This window comes from the organism of the source record quoted next, unplaced genomic scaffold (assembly GCF_019419815.1).
Source record: "Pyrus x bretschneideri cultivar Hongxiangsu unplaced genomic scaffold, Pyrus_bretschneideri_v1 Contig11, whole genome shotgun sequence".
NCBI classification, from domain to species: domain Eukaryota; kingdom Viridiplantae; phylum Streptophyta; class Magnoliopsida; order Rosales; family Rosaceae; genus Pyrus; species Pyrus x bretschneideri.
In genome coordinates, this window is record NW_025999402.1 from 4952840 (window position 1) to 4967151 (window position 14312).

The 14312-nt window shown below is 36.5% G+C and overlaps 2 protein-coding genes and 1 non-coding gene across 3 annotated transcripts; all 3 read left to right on the forward strand.

The window, feature by feature from the left end:
• The first annotated feature begins 2309 nt into the window (after nt 1-2309).
• On the forward strand, nt 2310-2381 carry TRNAH-GUG. Its single transcript has one exon. It is a non-coding gene; the product is annotated as a tRNA-His (tRNA).
• Nucleotides 2382-4000: 1619 nt separating this feature from the next.
• Nucleotides 4001-4634, forward strand: LOC125473890. The gene is made up of 2 exons (XM_048577305.1): nt 4001-4006; nt 4125-4634. Exons 1-2 carry the CDS (start codon nt 4001-4003, stop codon nt 4632-4634), a joined length of 516 nt encoding a protein of 171 aa, XP_048433262.1.
• A 1241-nt stretch (nt 4635-5875) lies between these two features.
• Nucleotides 5876-7213, forward strand: LOC125471847. Its single transcript, XM_048572700.1, has 2 exons — nt 5876-6184; nt 6542-7213. The coding sequence occupies exons 1-2, from the start codon at nt 6020-6022 to the stop codon at nt 7052-7054; spliced, it is 678 nt and encodes a 225-aa protein (XP_048428657.1). The 5' UTR covers nt 5876-6019; the 3' UTR covers nt 7055-7213.
• The last annotated feature ends 7099 nt before the right edge of the window (nt 7214-14312 follow it).

The window sequence follows — 14312 nt, forward strand, 5'->3', positions numbered from 1 at the left end:
AATTTGAAGGTTATTACCTTCAACACAACTATATATGTATCTTGACCGAATAAAATTAATGATCAAGTTCGTTTAATTTATTAATTTTTATTTGAGAATCAATTTTACAAAAAATCATTCGAATTGAAAATCGTTTAATTATCCAAATGTATCAAATAAGTGGACGGTTCACCATGAATGTATTACTTGGTACATTTGAATGACTAAATAATCTCCGATTGAAATGGTTTTTTGTAGGAGTAATCTTTAAAAGAAAATTAATAAATTGAACGTTCCGAATATGAATTTTGCATTGTCAAGATACGTTATTCGTAAGGAATAAATGAGTTCATCCTTTTAGTGGGGGGATGCAAGTATTATTCAATATAGTTAATACAAATTAGCATATGATTTCACAATAATACTGTATCCCTCTCTTGGTGGATGAGCTCATTTCCCCCACTTGCAAATAAGGTATTTTGAATGTAGAATTGTCATAATTAGAACAATTCAATATCTTAATCTTCATTTGAAGATCATCCCTACAAAACATTATTCGAATCGAAGATAGTTTAGTCTTCTAAATGTATCAAATAAATCAATGGTGTATGTACTAAGTAACAATATTCATGATAAACCGTTGATTTATTTGATAGAGTGAATGACAAAACGATCTCTAATCCGAATGCCTTTTTTGTAGGAATGTTCTTCATATGAAGATTAAGATATTGAACGGTTCTGATTATGAAAATTCTATAGTAAATTTATGTTATTTGCAAGTGGAAGAATGAGTTCGTCACCCAAAAAGAGATGCAAGCATTATCCATGATTTAATATCCTAATCTTACATTTTTCTGACCACGGTAGCAGGGATGCCTTAGATACAACATTCCGTATTTGAATAAGGAAATTCCATTGGCATATTGGAAAGCTCGCAAACACTTCTTAGTGTGTGCCGTAACCAACTTTTCATATAATTTGTGACATGCTACCTAAATATTCTTGACTCATTCAATTCAATACCCTGTTCAGTCATAATCTCACGCTACTAAGTTCGATTCCAGTTTGTGTCAATGATCGTAAAATGAAACATTTGTGATTGAAACTTGGCTAATCTTGATAGGAATCTTATATACATGAAAACTCCAATCATCAGCCAAATAATGGGTGACGATTCGTGCGTGAAGGGAGCATAGAATGCTGCCTGTAAGACCTTCAAGTACATGCATGGCTGACGATATCCCTCTTTCGTTATGCAGTTATCCAAGTACTCCGTCAAGAGGCAAACACAAAACCAAAAACATGCTAATTAATTTCCATATGTCATCCAAATGAATACACGTTTACAATTCCAAAGCTAATACTTAAGCATCAAATATATCGAAAGCTATTCAGAATTAACAACAAAAAGAGAAAAGGGACAACAACTTTTACAAGGTTAGTGAAAATGTGTTTGGCGATGATGGTTGTATCTGCAGTTATCCAGTCCAAAACACTGCAGAACAGGGAAACAAGCCACAAACATGCTCCTCCCTATTCTTCTGAAAAATGAAGAGACTAAATAAGGACAGCAACAACCTCACAAGAAGAGGTCATCATAAGGGCTGTCTCCACGGCAGTGGCGATGGTGGTGATCATGTTGACCGATGTTCTTCGTCTTCCCCCAACTATTAGACAATCAGAAAACCCCAACAATCAAAAACCAGTTTTAGAACATCAATGAAGAAGCTTTAACTGAAATATGTACATGATGAAAGAGAACTTTGTTGTTGTAGAAATATTAAATTGAATGGGATGATTTCATTCATAGGGTAAACCCGTTTATATCTACATCACAAGCCTTAGGCTACAAAGAATATGACTCCTAAGTAGGAAATATAATTTTACAACAAATTATAAATAAATACTTAGAAGGAATCCTAATTAGGGTTTTAATCTATCATAACTTGGCGTCACCGGAAAGACAAGTTGATGAAATCGGTGCTCGTGTAGCCCTTGTCAAAATGTTAGTTGGTTGACCGAGGACAAATAACGAACACATATATTAGTCCAACTCAATATGTTTAGTACAACTCAATATTGTTGATGCAATTGTACGAGCATTTAAGACACCAACTGAAGAAATTCTAATTCAGGTTTTAGTCTATCACACTCTCTTTACACGATGAAAGAACTATAACGTCGATGCAAACCAGGACGATTCTATGATCTATCAACTGATCCAAGCAGTTGGCAATTCCCAGTTGCTTCTTTCTAGGTCTTTAAGTGAAGCCACTTGCAATGTTAGGGTATCTACTTATATATTTTATCAAACATTTCGATAACATGTTGTGGCTGTAGTTTAGTGGTAAGAATTCCACGTTGTGGCCGTGGAGACCTGGGCTCGAATCCCAGCAGCCACACAAGCTAATCATTTTTTATTTGCCTTCTCCACTTTTGCTTTTCAACTGGCTTCAAACCCTACCTTACCTTATTTTATTTTTTTGGGAAATAGAAAAGGCCATTTGGGAGGAGGATTCAAACGTCACTAACACAATGCTAAATTAAATTTTGTTATAAAAAACAAGATACATTATAATTCAGTTTGTAAAGCTTTGCTCTTACAGATGGGCTTATTTTAAATCAATGACCATTGAAAAACTAGTAACTATACTAAAAAATTGCGTTTGAAAGAGAGAGTTGGCTTCAACATGACCAGAGGGGATTTTCCTTTGCGACTTCTCTTTACGTTTCCCCCATTTTTTTTTTGTTCAGAAACCTTTACGCTTCTTCCTTTAATATGCATTAAATGATAAATCTACTGAAGCATCAAACTTATGATGCACTATTTGCATATGAGAAAAATCCCCAAAATTAACCCTAAGAGCTAGCCCTTTTCACACCAGAACCCTCTCTGTTTCATTTTTCCACCTCCTCCTTCCTCCAGAACTCTCAGAGCAGTTTGAGATGGTGAAGTGGGGAAGAAACACACAACCCAAACGGAAACCACACCGCACCTGGCTTTTCCAAAGGCATGTTGGGCCTCATTTTTCCCTTGATGGGTTCTAGATTTGGGCTTCCCAGGCTATTGTCTACTTTTATAATAATGAGTTTTTTTTGTCAAATTATTGAAGCCCAAAAAAGTAGGAAGTATAAAGGAACAGGTGGCGTTTGTTAGTTATCAGACAGTCTCCCAATAGAGGCACCAATGCATCTAGGAATAACACATTTAGATGAGAAATTTAAATAAAGAATCAACTAAGAGATTGAACAAATTATGAAGAACGAGAATATGAATGACTTTATCTTTTCTAATTGACCACAAAAACAAAAAGAATGTCATTTCTATTAGGATTCACACATTTAGAGTATTTGTTTTTAGCCTGATCCGTTAACTTAGTATATTTACGGTATGTTTAAAAAAGTAGAAGATGAATTAGTCACGAAAGAAACTCATTTTTCCAATCGCAACAAAATGGTAGCATATCAATACCTTAGAACAAATGGAACTAATTGCTTCAACTTGAAACCTTCATGTCTTACTTGGTGTGTTAATCTGATCAGAACCTAATCACCAAAAGTTTAAGCTGTCCATGCTGTAAGTAGCCTTTTATTTAGTGGGCATCCATCAATCCCTACTTTAGTTTGGCTAAACAATATTATCGAATTTAGGTCAACTTACATCAGCATGCCCATTACAAATTATTTAGAAGTTTCGTGCATTGCTCAAACCCTAGCCACAGAAAGTTATAATGTCAATCATACATCATTCCACAAGTGCTCAACCCTCTTCCTCATATAGGCTTAACCACCTCCAGAATATTATTTCATATATACCCTCTTATTGGGTGTCACAAGCATGCCTTCCATCCTCTGAAACAATATGGAAGTGCTTGTTTATTTAGACACCATTTTAGTCCCCTTGAGCTTCTTCCTTCTGATAGGCTACCATGTCTATCTATGGTACACCTTCAAGACCAAACCCTCTCTTACCACCATTGGAATTGACTCAATGAGAAGAAGAAAATGGTTTCTAGAAATTATGGAGGTAAGTCCAAGACCCTCTTTCATTGTCCCGCTCGAAAAAAAGCTTCCATTTTTTATCCTACAGAAGGAAACTTTAATTCTAGGTTTCTATCTGTATCTCTTAATTATCTGATTTGCAGGCCGATGGTACGAAGGGTATGCTGGTAATCCAAAGCTTGAGAAACACTCAAATGGTGGCAATATTCACAGCTTCTACAGCAATTGCTTTAAGCTTGACTTTGGCAGCTCTCACCAACAATGCTTACAATGCAAGTCACCTCGTTATCAAAAGCCCATTTTTTGGTTCGCAGTCTGGAAGCATCTTTGCTCTGAAATATGGGTTGGCCTCATTTCTCATGTTGTTTAGCTCATTATTCAGCTCCATGGCGACTGGGTTTCTGATCGATACCATTTTTCTAATAAACGCTTCTTTTGAGTTCTCATACTCCGGAATCACAGAAACCCAACTTGAAAAAGGGTACATGTTGGCTCTTATTGGCAACAGGTTGCTTTGTATTTCCTTTCCCATGTTGTTGTGGTTGTTCGGTCCAATGCTTGTTGCATTGTCTTCCCTGGCCTTGGTTTGGTGGCTTTATGGGCTTGATTTTGCTGCCAAACTCAGCACAAGCAGTAGGCAAAGCCTTAGTTGAAGAAGAAATCAAGCATACATGCAACATGTACGTACGTATATTTTTGCAATAGGCATAGGGCTTGTCTTTCCCTAATTTTATACATGTGCCATCAGCAAGTGTAGTTACAGGTATCACCTTTTGGAATACGACTTATAGATGCAACAGACAGTTGCAAATTTTGAATATTGATGCATTGTGAGCCTCATGTGCATTAATATATAGTCAAAATTGCTCGGACTCACAATATATCAACGGTAAAAATATGTCGTTTGAATTTTATCAGCTTCTGTATCGTTTCCACCTCTACAGAGAAACTTCCCTCTTGTTTCATTTGACAATAACATTTTAGAAAGATAGAAAAAGGAGATAGTGAAACCGAGACAGAGAAGCATTTTCCCATCTTTATCTTCCTTTGGACAAAACACTTAAAGTAGCTATGTGGTTCAAAGGGCCGTCTCTGACGTTTTGGAGCCCTGTGCAAAATTAATAAAAAGATCCTCCTTATTTAAAAAAAAAAAAATATTCATGTAGAATTTAATGTATCAATATTCAAACTTAATTGAAATCAACATCTCACTCTTATTAATTGAATAATCTCTGGTCGCCATAAAATTATGATTAAGGTTCATCCATGAAAAAGCAGAGTACGACTGAAAAAAGAGATATGAAAATACGCTTGTATTTATGAAAGAAAGTAATGCACAAGCTTAATCAATTGTAATATAGATAAAATCATATGATGATGATTTTTCTTTTCAGTCAAAAGCTTTTTTATTAGAATAATTATACTCATATGGAATTTATAGGAGGATGAAAATTTTTGCAACCCTCAAAAATTCAAGACCTTGTAGCTCTGCACCTTTTACACACTCCAACGCCGCTTCTGATATTTCATAATTCTTCTGAAATTGTGTTGTTACACTTGGCATTGGTTAATTTATAATAATAAAAGCACATCTTTAATTTGAAGTAGATACAAAAGCATCTAATTAGAAATACGCACATAAGAAACACAAACCATATTTTCATTACATGTGGCTGAAATATTAAGAATTTTCTTAAAAAATCGAATCGAACTTTATGACGCAATAGTTGCACTAGTTATGCAACTTTCGAGATCAAATAGTCCAATTAAAATTAAACACATTAATGGACAGACCACCGAACCAATTCTTAGGCTTTTGCATATGCCTCCAAGCCTACATCAAACTTTAACGTCCATTACTTAAAGTCCACAATTCTTTCAACCAATTGCAACACATTCCCAAAACGCAATTGCTTGTGACGCACATTCCACTACCTTACCGCTTTTGGCTCTCTTACAAGTCTTGAATAAATTGGATGCATTTGGCCGCCGATTCATCTCTGGTTCTATTCTGAAATTAAGCTTCATAGAAATTAAGATGGGAGTGATCACTTATCTAGACACCGTTTTGGTCCCCATGAGCCTCTTTCTCACAGTTGGTTACCATGCCTATCTATGGCACAACCTCAAGAACAAGCCCTCTCGTACCACAATTGGGATCAATATGCTGAAGAGGAGAGCTTGGTTCCTAGAGCTAGATGGGGTAATTAAGTTCTACAATTAAGCTTAATTATATACATGGTTTTTCTTTCTCAATAGCTTAAATGTTTAGGGTCTCATGGTGTCTAATGTGAAATTACGGTCTCTTTTGCAAGCGGTCCTGTGTTTGACTTTCATTCCTCACTCATTTTTTGTTTGTCACTCTCCAGTGGGAAAAAGTGTAAGCTTGATATACATTGTTGACTCATTCTCTTACAGTGTAATTAAGCGTTTAGCAGTCTAATAGTTGTCTAACAAAGCATATATATACATCTACTTAATCCTCTTAATACTATCATTATATCTTGCTTACATGATTTAGTTTCCTAAATTTATATATGATGTTGGAAAAATATTCCAGGGTGATGATAAGAAAGGCATGTTAGCAGTCCAAAGCTTGAGAAATACTCTTATGGGGACAACACTCACAGCCACAGTAGCAATTCTTATTCAACTCTCGCTGGCAGCTCTAATAAACAATTCCTATAGTGCAACCAACCTCTTCAGCAATACCTTTTTTGGGTCACAATCCACCAAGATTTTTGCCTTAAAATATGGCTCTGCAGCTTTGTCTTTGTCAGTTTGCTTCTTGTGCAGCTCCATGGCGATTGCGTTTTTGATCGATGCCAACTTCTTGATCAATGCTTGTGGTGATCAGGAGTTCTCATCTTCTGGACACGCAAGAACCATACTTGAGAAAGGATTTATTTTGGCTCTTGTAAGCAACAGGATGCTGTGCATCACTTTTCCTATGCTGTTGTGGATGCTTGGTCCTGTCCCGGTTTGGTTGTCATCTTTGGCGATGGTTTGGGGGCTTTATGGGCTGGATTTTCCTGGCAAGTTCAATAAAAGCAATAAGCAAAGTCTCAGTTGATGACTGAAACGAAATATTTAGACTTTGCCTGCACTAAATATTGGAACTTTTGTTTTGCCTTGTTGCTCAGTTTGTGTTAGCACTAAAGGAACTTGGCACCAAAATAGAAACAACCTTATGTGCTTCAGTTGAAAAATGAAGCATAGCAAAATTGTCTAAGAGCAGTATGTCTTTTCTCTTGCTTTTAAGTTCATATCCTCTTCTCGTAGAGATGCGGCCATAAACGGAATAGGTAGGAACGATCACCGTTAAATCTTAGAACATAAGTTGAGCAATTCGTAATGCACCAGAAAAATAGAGAACTCTAAAGTTGAACCAATGATAATATGAATGACTGTTGAAATACAACCCTAAAGGTTGTTTATATAGTCTAAGAAAATCCTAAGTTCAAACGAAAAATAAAATAGGAAATAATAAAATTATAAAGACTTCCTAAACTATCAAAATTACTGAATACATGTTTATGGCGGGTCTCAAGACTAGGTGCAAGTCTTGATACTAAAAAGCCATAGATTTGTCTCTTCTTTGTCTTTCTCTTGTCGAGTTATCAAAAAAGTTTAGAACATTAACTTTCAAGATATGGCATTAGCAATAATCTTTTAACCCTGAAACTTTCAATTCTTCAATCACTTTCCTTCATTGAACATCGCTTTCTTCTTTTAATTTTATTACAACTCCAATAATTCAATTTCTGGCCCACATCACGTAGTTTTCATTCAATTAGAATATCGCACATATAAAAATAAATTGACTTCGATGTGCCATTTTTGGACTTCGACTTGTCAACAGTCGAACAACAATTCTACACAGATGTGGGTGCAACGGCAACCGCGTCCAAAATAGTTTATTTTACGCCTCCATGATAACTTGTTTTCCCCAACTACTCTTTCGCTCTCAACCCCATTAGAAGACTTGAAAGAAAGGGGTGTGCGAGCGTATACCATTGCTAGCTGCCAACAAACATAGTGATTGAGTGTTGGTTTGTTGTGTTTTTCATCTATAAGCGACTTCTTAATCAAGAGATTGTGTCGTTATGATTAGGATACAAGTCCTAGTGGTGTGCACCAATCTGACCAAACTGACCAAACCGACTGATCCAAAAACCGTAGTAACCAATTCGGTTTGATTTTGACCAAAAAAATAAAAAATCAAATGATCTACAAAAATCGAACCGTATTGTAATGAAGTACCTTAATAACAATTTGGAGCTTTTGTAAACCAACCTAAGCCGAACAGGACCAACTACTTGCATATTTGCATTTTATTACTTTATTTACACATGTATTCTTTTTACTTGCTAATAACCACATATGAATGTTGAATCTGAAGGATAATGTGACTAAGAAGTTACTGATTTTTAAGTTGCAACTAATATACTTAGGATTGTTTGATGTTGTAATTGAAAATGAAAATATGTAGCAACTATGAATTTTTTTTTATTGTAATTGAGCTAGCAAAGTTGAGATAATGACACCACTTAGTACTACAGTCTCGTGGTATCTCTTCACTAGTAAGTAAGAGATCTTAGGTTTGATTCTCATAAAAAACGAATGTGTACCACATTATTATGGCTAGTTCATTATGAGGTTTAGCCCACTCTCCTACTCTGTTAGTGTAGATAATATCGCTTATTAAAAAAAAATTGAGATAGTAACATGGAAATTTCTTTTATTTTAGCCTTTTAGGTCCAAACTGCCCGAATTAAACAGAACCAAACCTTCAACATCAATTTGGTTTGGTTTAATTTTCTTAGGGATTTTTGTCACAATCGGACCAGACCAAATTGTTATATTGTAATTAGTATAATTTTAGGGTAAAGCCGACCTAATTTGGCTGTGCCCACTTCTAGCTGCCTTGGTCTATGTTATTTCTTTTCCTCAAGTGCTGAGGAACTTCACAATTTTATTCACTATTTTGCCTAAGAGCAGGGATAAAGTGAATAAAAACTAGTTTTAATCATTCCATCGATAAAGAGCAAGCATAGAATATGTAAAAACTGTAAGTAAAAACAAGAAACTAATAAAAATGCAATAAAAATAAGAAACCTATATCCACCGCCAAGCGAATTTAGAACACCTTGCCCACACAACACTTTTTTGTAATGATTTTCGTCCATGGTTTGAAGAATATCCTGATTTCTTTGTAGATCTTTTGCTTGAGAAGGGTCCCTTTTATGTGTTAACTGATCTGATCTCTTTTATGTGTTTCTCTCTTCCACTTTTTGGGTTTGAGCTTACAACTCACCATTTAAACATTAAGGCCCAACTTGCACAGGTACGAGGAAGTGAAAGGATTAGGTCATTATTCAACCAAAAAAGATGAAAAAAATATATTAGGTAATCAAAAGAAGATAGACTTACATATAATGAGTTCGCAGTCATCATGACATTCTAGTTAATAATATAATATCATGTGTAATTTTTTCTTTATTTTTATTTACATTATTATTAGAACACCACGTGACCACAACACGATCTATATGAATTGTTCTCTATAAAAAAACAAACCTATTTTTCATATCCAACCAAACCAACATTGACTAAAACATTGTGCTTTCTTGTACCTCCAAATTTAAATCCCCTCCTTCTCATTTAAAATAGTATGTCACTTCCTTTCCTTTTCGTCGCAATGACCAAGAGAAGCTAATACATGAGCATCAAAGTCTATCTTTCCAAGTTTCCGTGCCGACAATGTATATATATTACATATTTGATTTATAGATAAATTCTTAGGATTGTCATGTAATGTGCGTATAGTGTATTAGGATGACCTGTCATGTAGGTCCTGTTTGGTAGGTTGAATAAGATAGGTTGTAATCAATTAAAATGAACTTGAGTCTAGTCCGTTATTTGTTGTGTTAAAATATGAGATAGACTGGACTGGACATGATGCTTGATGAATTCAGAATAGAGTGGGTTATCTAACCTATCCTTATATATGTGTTACAAGTCCTGTTATATAAGTCTCTGCCAATTTAATCATGTCTTTAAGATCTAATCTCATCCAATCCACCAAACGAACATGTAATATGCATACTTTCCTCGCACTAAGAAAGTGATATTCAATCTAGATTAATTAATAATTAAGCAGTTGCGTGGCTTCTAGATAGGGCAAACAAGAGAGGGGCTCACGAGGTTTACCTTGTTTTTGTTCAGCTAATTAAGATATATTTATGGGCAAACCGACTGTTGAATGAGATTAAATATATCTAATTTTCTACATGCTAGATGTTACATGTCACGTAAGCACATATGCCACCTTTTACGTTCTCAAATATTTTTTTTTAATAAAAATCAAACTCTCAACAATAAAAATATGTTTTTAAATTATTAATGGCTTCCCGTCGGCATAGGTATGTTTTCTATTGTTTCCCGACACAAAAATAGAAAAGGAAAGCATAAGAAATGAGTGTTTGTGAGAATTTTGGAAATTCTCAAATCATATTTGTTCATTGTACATCGTGTGGTCAGAAATCATTATAAATTTTTTTATTTAAAATTGAATATAAACAGTACTTGACGAACACTGACCGCATGATATACGATGAATAGATGTGATTGGAGGATTCTCGGAATCCTCACAAAGAGGTTCCAGCAATGATCCTTTCTCATTAGAAATTACGAGGAGGATCCACGTGTTACGAGTTATAACAATGGCCCCACACGTTTAATACAATTATCTTATCATTTGTATAATAACATGTGGTGTACCATCCCGTATTTTGGATACGCTGAATATTTTCTCAATCTCCAAAGCATCCAAGAATGTTTTCGAAAAGGTACAGTATGTTTAAGGCAGGGGCGGATCCACTTTTGGACCTAGGTGGTCCTGGGACCACCCGGACATCCGAAGAAGTGCCTGTGAAGACTTTTGAGGACCACCCAATAGACTAGACATGTGGCGAAAGAGAGAATACACCATAGTTGTGTAGATGTTATACAATATAAGCTTTGAACCAAGAAGAAAAATCTAATTTCAAACAAAGTGGAACATAGAGAAGACCATCATGGCTTTGCTGTTCTTGGACCTTGGTTACAAAGAAGAAGAAAGACTTTCTCTCTCCATTTCCCACGTGACCAATTCCTGTTTTACTTTTCTCTTTTAATTGTTTTCCAATTAGGTTGTGCTACCCTAACATTTTACTTAGCAAAGAGATGGTGTATTACTCAACCAATATTTTTATACCATAAGTTTAACACTGTTGTTTTTTTTTTCTTCTTATAAATTCATGCGACCTCTGAAAAATATTTCATAAAGTACTATGAACTCGTAGTCACTTGCACTTTCATCATATACCATAAAATTTACTAAAATATTAAAGGAAAAAAACATGATATTTTTGTATGTTATATGTTATAATAATAAACCTCAAATTCTCCATACAAGTATAAGTTTTTTATAAGTGTAAATAGGTACTTACTTGTATGATACATAGTAAGTTTACTTAAATTCACCTCGGCCTTTACCTAGACTCTGACTAGGCGCATAGGGGCCCCAACACACCATTATACTAGTGCCTAACATCCCTTGATAGAATCATCCAATGTTAGAATCCTCGATTTGGCGTGATGAATCTTGACTCTATTTTATAGTTTTGGGTGTCTTTGGCTTTAAACAATCTCCAATCGAATGCAGATTAGATGGAAACCCTAACCTATTACAAAACAATGATCAGAATTCAAATAAGGTCCTAATCGGATTTAAAGCTTTTGTGGCAACCAGTCAATTTTAGCTTAATAGTAAAATAATACCACTGTTAGATAAGCACGAATTTTGACATTGGCCTTAGTTAGCAATCTGTACATTTTTTTTTTTTTTTGGAAGACAAGATAAATAACACTCGGGCAAAGATGCCGAAGAGAAACAGGAAGGCCTACAAAGAGGCAAATAGACAGTACTAGGAATGGGTAGTGCAAGGAGGTAACAGAAACTAAGACGTCGCACCGATTGCTAAAGCGTCCCTCCTTATACTACCAACACAATTAATGAGGACATGGGAGACCATCATTACACAAAACATGAACAAGGGAAGATGAAGGTCTATCGATCCATATAAACTCACATGCTTCCCCACAATATCACGAAGCCAAAAGGTCCGCTGCCACATTGGCCTATCTTAGAGCCCAAGACCAGCGGCAATCTTGGAAACCACTCCCCATATTACTACATCTCGCAATAACCGGGAATGCTTCCCAACTGCCCTTCCTTGTTATGTCCTTTAAACAATAAATAAACTCCAAAGAGTCAGATTCCACCATTATCATATTTCATCCTCTGGTCATACCCAGCATACAACCATGCTAAATGGCTTTCGCCTTCATCATAGCTACACTAGTAGCTTTCTCCTTATACCTACATGCAGCCAGAAAACTGCCCTCTTCATCTCTAGCCACAGCTCCCGTATATCTCATCCTATCCGTTGCACACCAACTGGCATCAACGTTAATCTTCACAAATCCCGCAATTGGAAGGGACCAACCAAGGCCAATGATATCATCCCGAGGATTGGTCACAAAAGAGTGTGGCTGGATTGCCAAGGCGTCCCTGAAAGTTGAGGCCGAGTGAGTGATGGTTGCAATCACCTGTGATGGGTAGATAGGTTGTTGATTGAACAGGAAGTTGCATCGTGCCTTCCATATATGCCAGCACGTAATGGCAATATAAGACATCATGTGGTTCCGCAACTCCTTCGAGCCATTGACTGATTCATACTTATGCATAAGCCATCTTGCCCATGAAGTAATCATATACCGATTCAATCTAAAATTCAGACTTCCCCCAAACCAAATTAGTTGCACCCACGGGCATTCAAGAAATAAGTGTTCAATGGATTCATCCCGAACCTGGCAGATAGGATACCTAGCAAAAGGCGAAGAGTGCTGATGGTGTAAGCTTGCCATAATAGCAAATGCCGTATGCAGGGACTTCCACAGAAAACACCAAATTTTTGGAGGAACATTCAAGTGCCAAACATACTTCCACACAGCTCTAGGAACGGAATCCAACCAATGAAAAATGGGGCTCGTCAGTGATTGAATACAATTGTGAGCCCAATGGTATCCAGATTTAACAGTAAACATCCCATTCTTCTCAAATGGCTACACCAATCTATCCCTAAGAGTTGGATCTCCAATTTGAGTCTCCAGGATAGCATCCAACTTCTCCACAACCAAGAAAGGTTTCAAAAAGTCGATATTCCATTCCCCATTCTCCGAGTCAATTAACGATCCCACCATAAAGTTTGAGGGGACCTGCACCGTGCCAAGAGTAGATGGTTTGCCTACTGGGATGGTCGGGAGCCATTTGTCAATCCAGACACGAACACAATTTCCATCCATAATTTGCCAGTGAGCGCCCCGTTTTAGAATATCTCTTCCAACAAGAATGCTTGACCAAGCCTAAGAAGCCCTTCCACTTCTCTTAGCATCAAGGAAAAAGCAATTAGGAAAGTACCTAGCTTTGAGCAACGACGTCTATAGCAAGTTCGGCTCCATTATCAGTTTCCAACACTGCTTAGCAAGGAAGGCCTCATTGAACAATTCAAAGCACAAAGACGTAGGGAACTTAAAGAGATTCATTGGGTAAGCGAGAATAGCTTGCGCCACTGCCTTTATTAGAACTTCACGTCCCGCTTGAGATAGAGAGAATTTTTTCCATCCTTGGAGCTTTCTCAGCAACCTTCCTTTAACATAGGCAAGCCGACATGTTTTTGATCGGCCCCAAATTGCCGACACACCCAAGTATAAGCCTGGATCCCCGACTCTCTCCATCCCGATAATCATCGTCATCTGTTGAGCTAATACCTCCGACACATTAGCACCAAAGAAAATGCTTGATTTCGCCTTATTAACTTATTGCCCCGAGGCTAAACAGTAGTCATCAATCATTCGAATTAAGTGTCAGTAATTCTCTTCCTTCGCCTTAAAAAAGATCAGAGTGTCATCTGCGAACAAGATGTGAGAAATACTCGAAGCCGAAGGGCTCATTTGCACAACAATAATTCTTTTCTGCTCACATTCATTCTGGATAAGGAGTGATAAGACCTCACTGACCAACAAGAAAAGATAAAGGGATAAGGGTCTCCCTGTCGCAACCCCCTGAAGGTGCAAATTTAGTCTGTGTTGCCCATTCAGCAGAAAAACGAAATTCACCGAGGATATGCATCCCAGAATCAAGCTTCTCCACTGACCATCAAACCCCATTTTCTCCATCACTGCCAACAGGAAATCCCACTCAACCCTGTGATAGCTTTGTACAT